We start from the raw sequence: 14417 nt of genomic DNA, 5'->3' as shown, positions 1-14417 counted from the left end.
TGTAACATTTGTGGCTTCATGAGGGCTACCCATGATGTCTTTTACAATCCACAGGATTCTACGAATTATTCCATCAAGTCTTACATTAACTGTAAGACTAAGAATGTAATTTACTGTATCGTATGCCCTTGTGACAAAGTATATGTGGGGCAGACTACACAAGAACTCAGGAAGAGGATTCAGAAACACATCTCGACAATCAATCTGGCAGCCTCGGATTCTCCAAAAGGTAAATCCATCACCTCAGTGGCAGCACACTTTTTGCAACAACATCGGGGTAGCCCACGTGGTATCCGTGTGTATGGGCTACAAAAATGCAGCACCAATGCCAGAGGGGGCACCTGCACTAGATGGCTCCTCCAAAACGAATCACGATGGATCTTCAGATTGAATTCCATGACCCCATTTGGGTTGAATGAGGAACTCCTCTTCACTGGTTTTCTTGGTTGATCTACTGCCCTTGTTTCTGGACTTTACCATAACATGTCACCTTCATGTCACGTTCTTTTCATTTAAATTTTCTAAATTATTCCTTTGTTTTCCTTTTTCTCTTCCTTAGGCACAATTCTGCTTAAATTTTTCTGTGGATCTACAGGTTTTTGCCTACCCTTGGATTTCTGCTCAAGTGGAACACTGGACCTGGTTTATCCAACCCATGTCCATGAGTTTGGAAAACATCATGAATACGGCATCCCATGGGCTGGCTTCTTCTTCGTGCATCCTGAATTCCGTTCTCTTGTTATCATGCCATCTGGTTGCTCACCTGCAAGTGTCCTTAGTTGTTATGACACATTTGTCTTTATGATACTTCGGCGCAGCATTAAGTGTATTGCCATTGTTTCTATGGGTATTATACCGCAATTGTGGCGACACATTCGATATTTCTGTGCAGTATCAAATATATCATCGTCACTATGGGCAGCTTGTCCCAATTGTGACCATTTTTACATGCTTTTTCTGTACAGCTATAAACATATTACTATTGTTATAATGGGTTTTGTGTCCCAATTGTGGCCACCCTGCTGTTACTTTTGCGCAATGCCGGGCACGCACATGCATACATGGGTATGTGGGCACGTGCGTGCTTGCCTGTACTATTTGCAGCTCATTTGTACCATTTTGCGCATAAGTTTTCATCATACTTATGCACCATCGTATGTGCCATGATTCATTTCATGTCTGGCTATTTTCTTTGACTGGTACATCCGCCTTTGCTATACAACAATAAAAAATGGCTTAGGTTTAAAATGCCCATTAATAACTGTCTATATTGCCTTATTCCTCCTCATGCAATTACTGCATAGATAGGGTCATATCCATTATATATATTGATCTTTGTATGCGTCTTCTCATACTAACATGTCTGTCTGTGTGGGCCCACACTGTTTTTCCATTATAAAGTTATTATATTTCTATTTATTATCTGGTCCTTTTCTTGTTGGTATCCTCCCATTGTTCTGCCCTCAGGTGGGAGATGCCCTCACACACAGGGTTATTCTTTGTGAACCCGTGTGCTATCATTGCTAACAGTGGGCGATCTGACGCGGTGGTTTTGTACCTCTGCACCGCGCCGACTCCACCATGTGCGTCTTGTTTACATATTCTGCGCATGCGCGCTCCTCCTGCTCTGTGCTCAGCAGTTTTTCTTTTGATCCTCTTGCCATTCCGTCCCCATGTACTGCGCAGGCGCGCAGACCACACTATCGCGCCAGTATTGTGGCCTCACTCCCGGCCGGCTGATCATCATGCCACCATATTGCCATGTGATGTTGCACAGCGCTGATTGCACCCTGCTTTGCTGCTGCACAGGTGCGTGTGTTCACCTAATTTATTTATGTACATATATACTCCTCCGTTGGGTATTTGTTTTACTTTCCCTGATGAAGCCGCCCTTGCGGCGATACGCGTCGGGCCGTCCACTTTGAGCGGTTACTCTTGCCTTGCCCCACCTCAGGCCATGTGCATTTGACCTCCTTCATTTCCCTCTGGTGACCCCCTTGCCACCATCTATTTGCCCTGCTTCTCATGCCATATTTTGGTATTGATTGTATCACCATGCAGCCCTTGGAGCTTTCTGTTTTCCATCTCCGGCTCACATAGGTTTGCACCCCTTGGCTGAATGTTTATGCCCTCTTATTTTGGGCTTATATATGCTTTTGCGCCACAGTGATTGTGTTTTTACCACCTTGTTGCACATATGCTCTGGTGCCATTTCGCTATTGTGATATCACGTTTACTTACTGGTTTTTCCAGGGCATCTATGTCCGCTGTGACTGCATGTACATCAACCATTTATAGCCACCAATATACTTGGCTCCTTGTTGGCTTCATGATATAGGCTTTATGCACTTTATTTACGCAGGTTGATTATGCTATAATATCACCAGAGGATTCTCATGACATATGATATTTGATACTGCACAAATTTAGTGTATTTTATACTATTTATGCTGTTTGATTTATTCCTCATATACATATTGGTACTTTGGTGTGATATTTTTGGGCTTGGCTCCGCCAAATGGATGTTTCTTGTCTTCATGTTTGTTTTTAATGTTTTTAACATGTCATTGCTATGTACCCAATAAAGGTGTTCTTTGTTTATTGTATTCACCCAGTGTGCCCCTGATTTTGTGTGCAGGATCTGTCCCCTTTTTTTGCACATAGATATTGCACGTGCGACGGGGGCGGTACTATCGCTGCAGCATCGGAAACACATTGTTACCGATGTCGCAACGTGCAAAGCCCGCCTAAGAATCCAAGGTTGACCCCTGAAAAACAAGCCCAGAGCATTATCCCTCCACCACCGAACATTACAGTTGGCACAGAGTAGTCAGGCCGGTAACGTTCTCCTGACATTTGCCAAACCCATACTCATCGTATCAGATGCCAGATAGGGAATTATGATCACGATCAGTCACTCCACAGAACACATTTTTGAAGTGGCGGCAGCTTTACACCGCTTCATCTGATGCTTGGCATTGTGCTTGGTGATGTAAGGCTGGCCTTTCACCTCGCAAAAATACCACTCACATCTGATGGTGGAATATTTACATGTGCCTGTAAGATATGTTTACTCTTTTAGAAGACTATGAGGTATCCCCTTTTTCCCGGTAGCTATCTTGAAATTTCAGGGAAGTTGGCAATTATTGGTTGGACTGGTCCACAAGAGGATTCTCTAGAAGGCCCAGGAGCTGAATCAGCAGAAGACAACTCCATTTAGGCAATTTTTGGAGACAGTCAATTGACAACAGGGTCTTATAAGAAAATTCACAAATAGCGTAATAAACCATACTAATCATATGACTGGTATGTGAAATGATCAAAAAATATTATAAAATCGGCTGAGTAATCAATTCACTTGCGTTCCTAGCACAACGTTAGTCTTATTTTCACTATCGCTCAGCTCTGCTCCATTTGCTCTACACTAGAATAACTCTGCTGTTCCAGCTCTGCACTATAATAACTCTGCTGTTCCAGCTCTACACTATAATGACTCTGCTGTTCCAGCTCTGCACTATAATAACTCTGCTGTTCCAGCTCTGCATTATAATAACTCTGCTGTTCCAGCTCTACATTATAATAATTCTGCATTATAATAACTCTGCTCCACTACGATAATTTTTTTGTTGCTCTAGTTTCCACTACTCTAGTCCTGCTGCATGAGTACAGATTAGCTTCTGCAGATCACTACATTTTTGATACGGCTGCTTACCCACTCACTTGCCCTGCTGCACAAGCACCACCTGTTCGAGCTGCCGAAGATTCTTCTGACCTGAGGCTTCACATATCCACTTCACAAGTTGAGACAAAATGCAATTGTATCTGTCCGTGCAAATAGCATAATCCTGGCCAAGGAGAATAATAAGAGTCATACCCGTCTGAGTCCATGGTATAAGGAGACAGGTTGTATCTTGGGTGGTTATCGTCACTCTTCTTCCGGTGACGGACTGATTTTTCAGGCTGTTCTATATCCAAGTGCAGTGGTGACCCTTCATAAATGTCTGCGTCAACCCCATTTTGCACAGTATCATCCTGTAAAATCAAAATCAATTATCAATAATCTAAAAAAATAGGACTAGTGTTGGCGTCAGGTGGTAGAACACAATGCCCACTGGACTTGTTGGGCTCATGGAGACAAGGATGTAAAATAGTGGCTACAGAGGTTACAGTCACACCCAGGCCTTGAAGCATTGGATGGACCAAGGTTCCTATGGCCCATATGATAAAAGATATATTATTAAAGGCCCAAGATAGTTTGGGGCTCTGTCGAAAATTTTTCATTGTGGCCCAGGAGCTTCAAGTTACAACACTAAATGGAGATCTAGGTAAACTTGTCAACCTGAGGGTATGATAAAACAAAGGGGCTACGGTGACTGATGGGGACCACAATTGCCAAGAGGTTACTCGTAACTGGACAATTGACCGGGCTCTCTAAGAGTGGTGGGGATTGTTGACCACAGTTGCCAAGAGGTTACTTATAATTGGATTGGACAATTGACCAGGGACCCTAAAAGTGGTGGGGATTGTTCCCAAAAGCATAATGAATAATAAAGCACCCAAATACAAGACACGTTTCCCAACTGTAGACAAGCCAGATAATAATAATATACCTCCAATCTGCCTGATAACAGAGAGTGTAGCTGCTCCAGCCGGCTGATGGTCCCGTTCTCCATCTCCTGTGAGTATGAGTGATGAAGCTTCTCCAGCAGCTCCGGACAGTGAACCCTATCGTCTACAGATATGAAAGGGAAAACAAATCTGGAAATAAGGAAACTTTTTGAATTTAAAGGCAAAAATAAAACCACTCAAGGTTAGGAAGTTAAGATAGCACCAACTATTTCAAAGGGTTTCCTCAACACTAGAAGTCCCAGAGAGGGGTCATTTAACATTTCTACCATTGGAACCCTATGGAGCTTGAAATTCCTGGGACTTCTAGTGTTAAGAACCTTGTCCATTTAAAAGAAGTTATCACCTATCCTGGGTGGAGAACTTACTGATCGGTGGAGGTCGGACCTCTGAGACTCGCATCAGTCAGCAGTTCTCGAAAGGTTTACCCCAGCAAGGAACTTCTATCTCCATTACAAAATGGAGCAGCAGGTCAGATGTCTTCATTTTTTTATTGAACTGTTGTAAATAGCCGAGTGCACCACTTGGCAAACCAATAAAAAATGACTGGAGCGGCGGTCTACCATGTCAACTGCCACTTCATTCTAACGAGGATGAGCTCTGCCGATCATTGCAGGTGCCACTGGACAACCCCCTCCGATCAGTAAATTATCACCTGTCCTGCGAAACTGGACAATCCCTTTAACCAACGCCTCCCGAGATTTTCTTTACCTTTCACCTCTGACAAACCCTCTGCTAGAAATCATCAAAGACCATTGTGGTCCCACCATAACACTACAGTGTAAGGAGCCTTATTCCTGATTCCAGTGCAACATCAGGCCATTCTGATAGATCATAGGGTGCCATGTGACTTATTAGTGTTACAAGGTCTCAGGTGTGAATGAAGGGAGCAGGTGTGTTACATTTGGGGTTATCACTCACACACTCTCTCATACCGGTCACTGGAAATTCAACATGGCGCCCCATGGCAAAGAATTCTCTGAGGATCTGAAAAAAAAGGATTGTTGCTCTACATAATTATGGCCAAGACTTTAAGAAGATTGCCAACACCCTGACACTGAGCTGCAGCATGGTGGCCAAGACCATACAGCTGTATAACCAAACAGTAATCAATTATAAGATTGTCCCATAAAGTGATGGAATATACGGTGTTGGTCCCAGAGCTCACTTTGTCACCAATTGTAAAGTGATGGTATATCCTAGTGGTATGAGAAAACCCGTAATTTTCTTTGACGTGGCTAGATCTTGCTATCATCCTTGATGTAATCACCAGCGATGCGTGACCAGAACACCCTGTCTTCTCCTACCATTTATTATTATTTTATATGATTTTGAATTTTGGATCATGAGTTGTCACCTTCTATCAGTGCCTTTTGCAGATGGATGATTTTTTCACATAAGGACCTGTACTGCTGATAGCTCAGGATCACAAAGTCCTTCTGGTACAGTACGCTATTGTCCTTGCAGCCACTCTGGGCCCGTAGTTCCGTGTTCCAGGCCTGCAACTTGTGAAGTTCGTGCAGCAACCTAAAGACCTCGCGATGGTCAGAAGTAAGCTGATCTGGGATCATCTGCTCTAACTGAGACGTTCTCATCTTAGCTCTTGCCCAATGTTCTTCCAGTTTTTCCTATAAGGCATAGAGAGAGAAAGCTTTAATAATAGTCTACATATCACAGCAATATCGAAGGAAAATTATTTTACTGGTCTCCATTTTTGGTTTAAAAAATATTGCCTTCTCATACTCGTGTGAATTGCACCTACAAGACACTGACAACAGAAGGGCCAAGCTTTCGTTTCCCAAACACTGCTCTTCATGAACAGGGCTCCAGATGGAAGGAGAAAACCATCCTGATGGTCAAGTCATAAGGAAAGATCAGGCAGCACTTAGACCTCCTGTCAATGGATGGAGGTGTAAAGAGGGTAGTATTTTGATGATGAGGCCATCTCTCCTATAAGATGGTTATTTGAGTAGGATTGGCAAATCTATGACCTCACGGTATGGCTCAGATATGGTTAAGACATTGTGATCCCGATAGTCCTCTGCAGAACACTTGTAGTCACAGCAGGTGACCACATTAGGGTATGTCATGTCTCTGTAGACAGTAGAGGCCTAAAAAGCCACCAATCCTGTTCATTACTCAATCTGCTCTTGTCATGGGTGTGTCGCATTCGGCTGAGACCGTTGCAATGCGGTGATTTCCAGATTGCAAGTTCTCTTTAACACAAGTGGTTTTAACTTAATTTGGTGCTGAAGTGGTTAACAGTTCCTTAATGATTCTGTTGAGATTCGATTTAGCGCTAATCTCAGCTGCTGCACCTTAATGCTATTCCCCTTCATTATTTAAAGTCACTCATATGCCAGTGATAGTTCATTCTATACTGACCGGTTAAGGAATTGTCTCTGGAGAAAGCTGTAGTTATGTTTCCACCAGATGCGTTGGTGTCACTTACTAGAGAAGAATTGGAGTTCTTTTGTTGTATCTGTCTCACTTGTTTGTCTCCCCTTCCTCATGTTGTCTTTATATTAGTAGTAAGACTAGTGTCTTGCTGCCCAGCTCACTAGTCAGGACAAGTCCAGCGTCAGTCAGTGCTTAGGCACATGATCACGCACGTTGGGAAGGACCCATCTAGGGACATTTGCGAACCGCAGAGATCAGACACAGGTGGATGTGAAGTGGTGACCCCTCTCTCTATAACTAATGTCTTCCTTTCCATCTTCCATGGTGTACCCATCCTGTTATGACACACGCCGGGTGTTCCCTCATCCCGGCATGACAGGCCTTGGTGCTATGTGAGGTGCACCAATTTAACCCCAATTTTTTATCACCCATATCTTTTATACAAGTGATTCTCAAGACATGGCACGTGTACCACAGGAGTTTTATGCCACAGCCTTAAGGGGTATGCGCAGGAACTGGAAAAATATATACATTTCCCTGTTCTTACTGGCAAGCAGCAAGGCTAGGGTTTAGAAGGCTGATAAAGTTCCACCTGATGTAGCTCCAAAACCCCCTCCTTCTGTGGCACCTCCCATCTGTGCCACTTCTGTATTTTGGGGCATTGCTTGCACTGACAGTATGCTGGGGTGAGTTGGGGTTGAAAGGGGCATTTGGAATGGGTTGCTGTCACTTTGGTGAGGAGCAGTGTAGAGTAGTTGATAGTCCTTGTAGGGCTGACGATCAGCGTTCATGTGGTAAGGGCCTTGTGTTGCTCTTGGATGCCTGTTATACCATGAGGGCATTTTTTCTCGGTGAGAATTGGGGAAGGTGGTGATGGTTACTGTGGTGGGGTCCTGTATGATGGGGGGAGGTGAGGGCTTCAGCTCATATCTTTATGTAGGAGGTCCGGCTAGAGAGCTATTGTGCCGCCCCCACGTCAGTAGCAGCCGGGCTGCTCGGCTCCAGATCCGCAGTGTCTCGAGGGGTCTCCGGGCCTGGGGGTCACGCGGACACTCAAATAAAAAGGGGCGACGTATATGTACGGGGATTGCTGTGAATACTTCGTGACGCCACCCACGGTGTGTGGTAAGATGTAGTACCACCGCTGCTGTTAGGGAGCACCCGGGGGCGATGGGATGGCAGCTGGGTGTTGACCCCTCCGTGGGTAGGGGTGGACGCCCCGGGGCTCAGAGTCCAGGATGCGGGGGAATGATGTGGGCCGGAGGTGGTGCGCCGGGACGAACCGGGTGATGCTGGTGTACTCACTGTTGAATAATTGCACACGAGTCCGTTGGTAAACCAAAAGGGGTCAGTGGCCGGCTGCCACGTCCGGGTGTACTCGGGTCCCACACGCGGCTGGTGTACCGATGTCCCTTCCTCCAGCACTCTGTACTTTCTCAATTCTGGACGACCTCGTATGGAACGGGAAAGTCCGGATCTCCGAGGTCGGTACCGGCGGGCTCCAACCCTGTCCCGGTCCACTCTGGATTTCCCGCAACCGGACTCCCGTCGCCTTTGGACACGGTCCACTGCTTGCCACCTAGCCAGTAGACCAGAGCCACTACCCTGACTACTCTGCCCTAGGCGCAGACTTGACCTTGCACTGTCACTTGGACTTGAGCTACACTTCAACTTGGACCTCACTATTCGAGATTTCAGACTCATCTACTCTGTTCCCGCCCTCGGATCCTCAAGACCCCTAGGTGGGCACTCCCAATCAGCCTGGTCCTGCCTACTGGTGGGTCCTTCCTACCCTGAAGAGGGGTCGCTAGGATTTTGTGACTGATGGTACCTAGTGTGGGATGGTGTTATGTCGGGTGAATTTCTCTTCTGTGACCACCTGGCGGCGCCAGGGCATCACACTATATCCATTTTGAGGTCTACTGAAATGATCAATGTTTACAAAAAGGGGTGTGTTGCATGTCCCCCTCTTTCCAACAAAGCCCTGACACACAACCGGTGCCAATGGATGGGGCTCATTACGATGTTCGTAATTTTGATGTGAAAAATAATACCTCATGTTGTATTAGAAAAATAAAATCACTGCTGACGTAGCAGCCATCAGCCTCTGATGTGAGGATCGCCCATTTTTTTTTTAACATGTACAGCCGATTGCTTCTTGGGGGAGCTCAATTGGAACATCACAATACTAAGGGGGTACTAGGCCTAAAAAGGTTGAGGATCATTTTCTATACCATCATAGATGCTGTTTTCTTCTGCTCAGAAAGAAGCATATTAATTTCTTCTCTGGCCAGAATCACTTCAGGGGGCTCGGCCACATCCGCCGCATCTTCATCCTCGTCGCCCTCGGAATCTATCACTATGTCCTCGGTGACGTCATCTCTTTTCGGAACTGCGGATTCCTGAGTTTTCTCCTTCTCCCAGCTGCATCATACACAATTAAATATTAAAACAATAATAATATGGTAGGGCATTCACTAAAGAGCTGTGAGCCATGAGAGCATGTGAAGATGTAGAAAACAAGGTTTCCTTCACTCACCAGGAAACATAAAACCGAAGAAAAAATAGATATAGAAAGAAGGGAGAGTCTGCTGAGGTTTCATCTTCATTTTATTGCACCTCTATTTTATAGCACCTCTATTTTCTTGCACCTGTATTACACAGCTCCCTTATGTAAATATATATCATTTATATTATTCTCATGAAAACAAATGACTACTCACTCAGCAATTGTAGCCAGATGTCTGATAACTTCCATACGCATCTCCATATTAGCATTATTCAGCTGCAGGAGGCTGCGTCTTACTTCTATATGCTCCTGAAAGGTATTGATAAGCTGGTCTTCTAAGCTCATATAATCTTGATCCGAGAAGTCATTCTGATGCCCATGCTCTATGAAACATAGTAAAAGACATGTATCGGAACCAATTTTTTTATTTTTTATGGCCCTAAAGTTGCTGTCTTCATTACCTATCCTATTATTATGTACAGTATATCCCAAAAATGAGTACACCCCTCACATTCTTGCACATTTTTTCTTATATCTTTTCATGGGACAACATTTAAGATCTGACACTTTGACACAATGTAGTGTCAGTGTGCAGCTTGTATAATAGTGTAAATTTGGTGCCCTCTAAATAACTCACACAGCCATTAATGTCTAAACCGCTGGCAACAAAAGTGAGTACACCCCTAAGTGAAAAATGCCTAAATCTTCATAAACTAAAACGTTAACCATCCAGCCTACATTAGCGCACTCCAGAGAACTGGTGCAGCACAAGAATAGTCTTGGAGATGGTGTGTTCAAGTTCTTGCCAATATCCAGCAACTTTGCAGCCATTGAAGAAGCGTGGCCCCAAACTCCACAGGCCACAATCACCAACCTGATCAACTCTATGCAAAGGAGATGTGCTGCATTGTGTGAGGCAAATAGTAGTCACACCGATACTGACTGGTTTTCTGGCCCCCCCTCCCACCTTAATACTGTAAAACTGCACATTTTAGAGTGGCCTTTTATTGTGGCCAGCCTAAGGCACACCTGTGCAATAATCATGCTGTCTAATCAGCATCGTGATATGGCACACCTGGGAATCATGCTATCTAATCAGCATCTGATAAGGCACACTTGTGCAATAATCATGCTGTCTAATCTGCATCTTCATAAGGCACACCTGTGAAATAATCATGCTGTCTAATCAGCATCACACCTGTGCAATAATCATGCTGTCTAATCAGCATCTTGATATGGCACACTTGTGCAATAATCATGCTGTCTAATCAGCATCTTGATGTGGCACACCTGTGCAATAATCATACTGTCTAATCAGCATCTTGATAAGGCATACCTGTGCAATAATGCTGTCTAATCGGCATCTTGATAAAGCACACATGTGCAATAATCATGCTGTCTAATCAGCATCTTAATAAGGCACACCTGTGCAATAATCATGTTGTCTAATCAGCATCTTAACATGGCACACCTGTGAATCATGCTGTCTAATCAACATCTTGATATGGAACACCTGTGCAATAATCATACCATCTAATCAGCATCTTGATGTGACACACCTGTGCAATAATCATACTGCTGTCTAATCAGCATCTTGATAAGGCACACATGTGCAATAATCATGCTGTGTATTCAGCATCTTGATATGGCACACATATGCACTAATCATACTGTCTAATCAGCATCTTCATAAGGCATACCTGTGCAATAATCATGCTGTCTAATCAGCATCTTAATATGGCACACCTGGGAATCATGCTGTCTAATCAGCATCTTGATATGGAACACCTGTGCAATAATCATACTGTCTAATCAGCATCTTAATAAGGCACACCTGTGAGATGGATGGATTATCTCAGGAAAGGAGAAGTGCTCACTAACAGAGATGTAGACAAATTTATGAACAATGGTTGATATAAAAAGGCCTTTTGTACATAGAAAAAGTCTTAGATCGTGGATTTCAGCTCATGAAAAATAGAAGCAAAAACAAAAGTGTTGCGTTTATATTTTTGTTCTTCTCATTCCACATTCTCACAGGCTGCTATTAATATTATAGCATTGGTCTCTGTCAGCGTAACAAGAAAACTGACATCTTAATGTACTATAGTAATTACCTCTCTAGATAAAACGGATTTGCTAATGGAAAGTGTTTGGACAATTATTTATAATGACGCTTCTTTTATATTTTTGTATTATCTGTTTTCTATTAATGGAAAACCCATTTACGGTAATATAAAGATAATACACTGTCCAGTGGTGCCTAGGGTAGAGCGTACAACCCATATAACCAGTAAAGCTGTGTCCACGGGAGAATGTAGCTGCGGATTTTTCTGCATCAAAATCCGCAGCTTTCCCGCAAAATCCGCACCTTTTCAAGGGTGCGGATTTGCCGCGGATTTACCGCAGAATTGCCGCGGATTTTGGTGCGGATTTTTTTTTTTTCTCCCAATTTTAAAGCCAAAATCCGGATGAAAATCCGCAACAATAATTGACATGTTGCAGATTTTTCCGGATCAAAATCCGCACGAAATCCGCTGCGGAAAAATCCGCAGCGTGGGCACAGCATTTCCAAAATGCCGTAGAAATGGCTGGGAAGTGCCTGAGCTGCAGATTTTCGGGAAATCCGCGGCTTTTCCGCGAGAAATCCGCGGCAAAATCCGCGCATTTTCCGCAGCGTGTGCACATAGCCTTACTGGTGACAATACCTCGTCTATCCCGGATCTTTCGTCCTATGTCTTTCAGTTGTCTCAGCTCTCGCTCGTGTTGTCGGATTCGGCTCTGTAACTGATGAATCTCTCGATGAAGGTTGGCGATTAATCCACCGTAGTGACTAATGTGATGTGTGACGCTCTCGTAGTTTCTCTTCACCTGGAGGATGGAGATTTCACCAAAGATTTATTAGTAAGAAGACATAAAGAGAACACGGAATAATGACCCACAAGCGTAATGAATACTTATCAGGTATAGGATGTGATGGCAGGATCTATCTAGAGTCCATTTTGTTGTGTACATATATTTCTTCTCTCTATGTAATGGATTCCATTGGTTGTTTTTGATAAAAGATACACGTCCATCTCTTTGTTTAAATCAAAACTAAGAAAAGCTCAAGAATGTGAAACTAAGAAGTGTATGCCTCATCCAGACTCTTAAGGGGGCTTTACACGATACGATATCGTTAATGTTTTATCGTCGGGGTCACGTTGTCAGTGCCGCACATCCGGCGTCATTAACGATATCGCAGCGTGTGACACTTACCAGCGACCTTAAACATCCTCCAAAGTGGTGAAGATCGTTCACCATGGAGAGGTCGTCCTAAAACCAAAAATTGTTAATGGTTGTTTATAGATGTAGTTCCTCGTTGCAGCGGCACCACACATCGCTGTGTGTGACACCGCAGGAGCGAGGAACCTCACCTTACCTGCGTCCTGCCCGCAAGGAGGAAGGAAGGAGGTGGGCGGGATGTTCGTCCCGCTCATCTCCACCCTTCCGCTTTGATTGGCCGGCCGCTTCGTGACGTCGCGGTGACGTCGCTGTGATGCCGAACACACCTCCCCCTTGAGGGACGCCGACGACCAGGTAAGTGCATGTGACGCTGCCGTAGCGATAATGTTCGCTGCGGTAGCGATCACAAGATATCGCATGCACGACAGGGGCGGGTGCTTTTGCGTACGATATCGCTAGCAATTGCTAGAAATATCTTAGCGTGTAAAGCCCGCTTTAGGGGTACTTTGCACGCTGCAACATCGCTACTGCGATCTCGTCAGGGTCAAATAGAAAGTGACGCACATCCGGCGCCAGTAACGATGTTGCAACGTGTAAAGCCTAGACGCGCCGATAAACGATCGCAAAAGCGTCGTAAATTGGTGATCTGTGTAGTGTCGGACATTTCCATAATGTCGCACCAATAGGAGATACGATGTTGTTCCTTGTTCCTGCGGCAGCACACATCGCTGTGTATGAAGCCGCAGGAGTGAGGAACATCTCCTTACCTGCGGCCCGCCCGCTGTGCGGAAGGAAGGAGGTGGGCGGGATTTTTACGTCCCGCTCATCTCCGCCCCTCCGCTTCATCTCCGCCCCTCCACTTCTATTGGCCGCCTGCTGTGTGACATCGCTGTGACGCCGCACGACCTGCCCCCTTAGGAAGGAGACGGGTCGCCGGCCAGAGCGACGTCGTAGGGCAGGTAAGTGCGTGTGAAGCTGCCGTAGCGATAATGTTCGCTACGGCAGCTATCACAAGATATCGCATGTGCGACGGGGGCGGGGACTATCGCGCTCGGCATCGCTGCCATCGGCTAGCGATGTCGCAGCGTGCAAAGTACCCCTTAGAGCTGGGTGCAAAGGATGCTAACATTTAGGTAATAGGATATATATATATATATATATATATATATATATATATATATAGTAAGAAGGCAACCGGCTACACTGTCAATGGCCAGTATGTACCTACCACACAAGTGGTGTGAACCTGGAAGCCCATGCTGGTACTTGTAGTGCCACTATATAATGTTTTCTCCCAGGTATGTGACTGCCCTGTTTCTTACAAATCTTCTCCCAGGTATGTGACTGCCCTGCTTCTTACAAATCTTCTCCCAGGTATGTGACTGCCCTGCTTCTTACAAATGTTCTCCCAGGGATGTGGCTGCCCTGCTCCTTACAAATCTTCTCCCAGGTATGTGACTGCCCTGCTCCTTACAAATCTTCTCCCAGGTATTTTACTGCCCTGCTCCTTACAAATCTTCTCCCAGATATGTGACTGCCCTGCTTCTTACAAATCTTGTCCCAGGTATGTGACTGCCCTGCTCCTTACAAATCTTCTCCCAGGTATTTTACTGCCCTGCTCCTTACAAATCTTCTCCCAGATATGTGACTGCCCTGCTTC

General features: G+C 44.9%; 1 protein-coding gene across 1 annotated transcript in view; it reads right to left on the bottom strand.

The window, feature by feature from the left end:
* The window catches only part of LOC142246178 (kinesin-like protein KIF19), a 76151-nt gene that overhangs the window by 30010 nt on the left and 31724 nt on the right, over positions 1 to 14417 (bottom strand). The window contains exons 10-15 of the mRNA XM_075319205.1: positions 12241 to 12403; positions 9750 to 9918; positions 9261 to 9450; positions 5984 to 6254; positions 4611 to 4732; positions 3875 to 4032 (exon numbers count right to left, since the gene is read on the bottom strand). Coding sequence (XP_075175320.1) covers positions 3875 to 4032; positions 4611 to 4732; positions 5984 to 6254; positions 9261 to 9450; positions 9750 to 9918; positions 12241 to 12403 — 1073 coding nt within the window. The remainder of the gene's footprint in view (positions 1 to 3874; positions 4033 to 4610; positions 4733 to 5983; positions 6255 to 9260; positions 9451 to 9749; positions 9919 to 12240; positions 12404 to 14417) is intronic.

This window comes from Anomaloglossus baeobatrachus, chromosome 7, assembly GCF_048569485.1.
Source record: "Anomaloglossus baeobatrachus isolate aAnoBae1 chromosome 7, aAnoBae1.hap1, whole genome shotgun sequence".
NCBI classification, from domain to species: Eukaryota; Metazoa; Chordata; class Amphibia; order Anura; family Aromobatidae; genus Anomaloglossus; species Anomaloglossus baeobatrachus.
The sequence above is the reverse complement of the archived record's forward strand: the minus strand, read 5'-3'. Positions and strand labels throughout refer to the sequence as shown.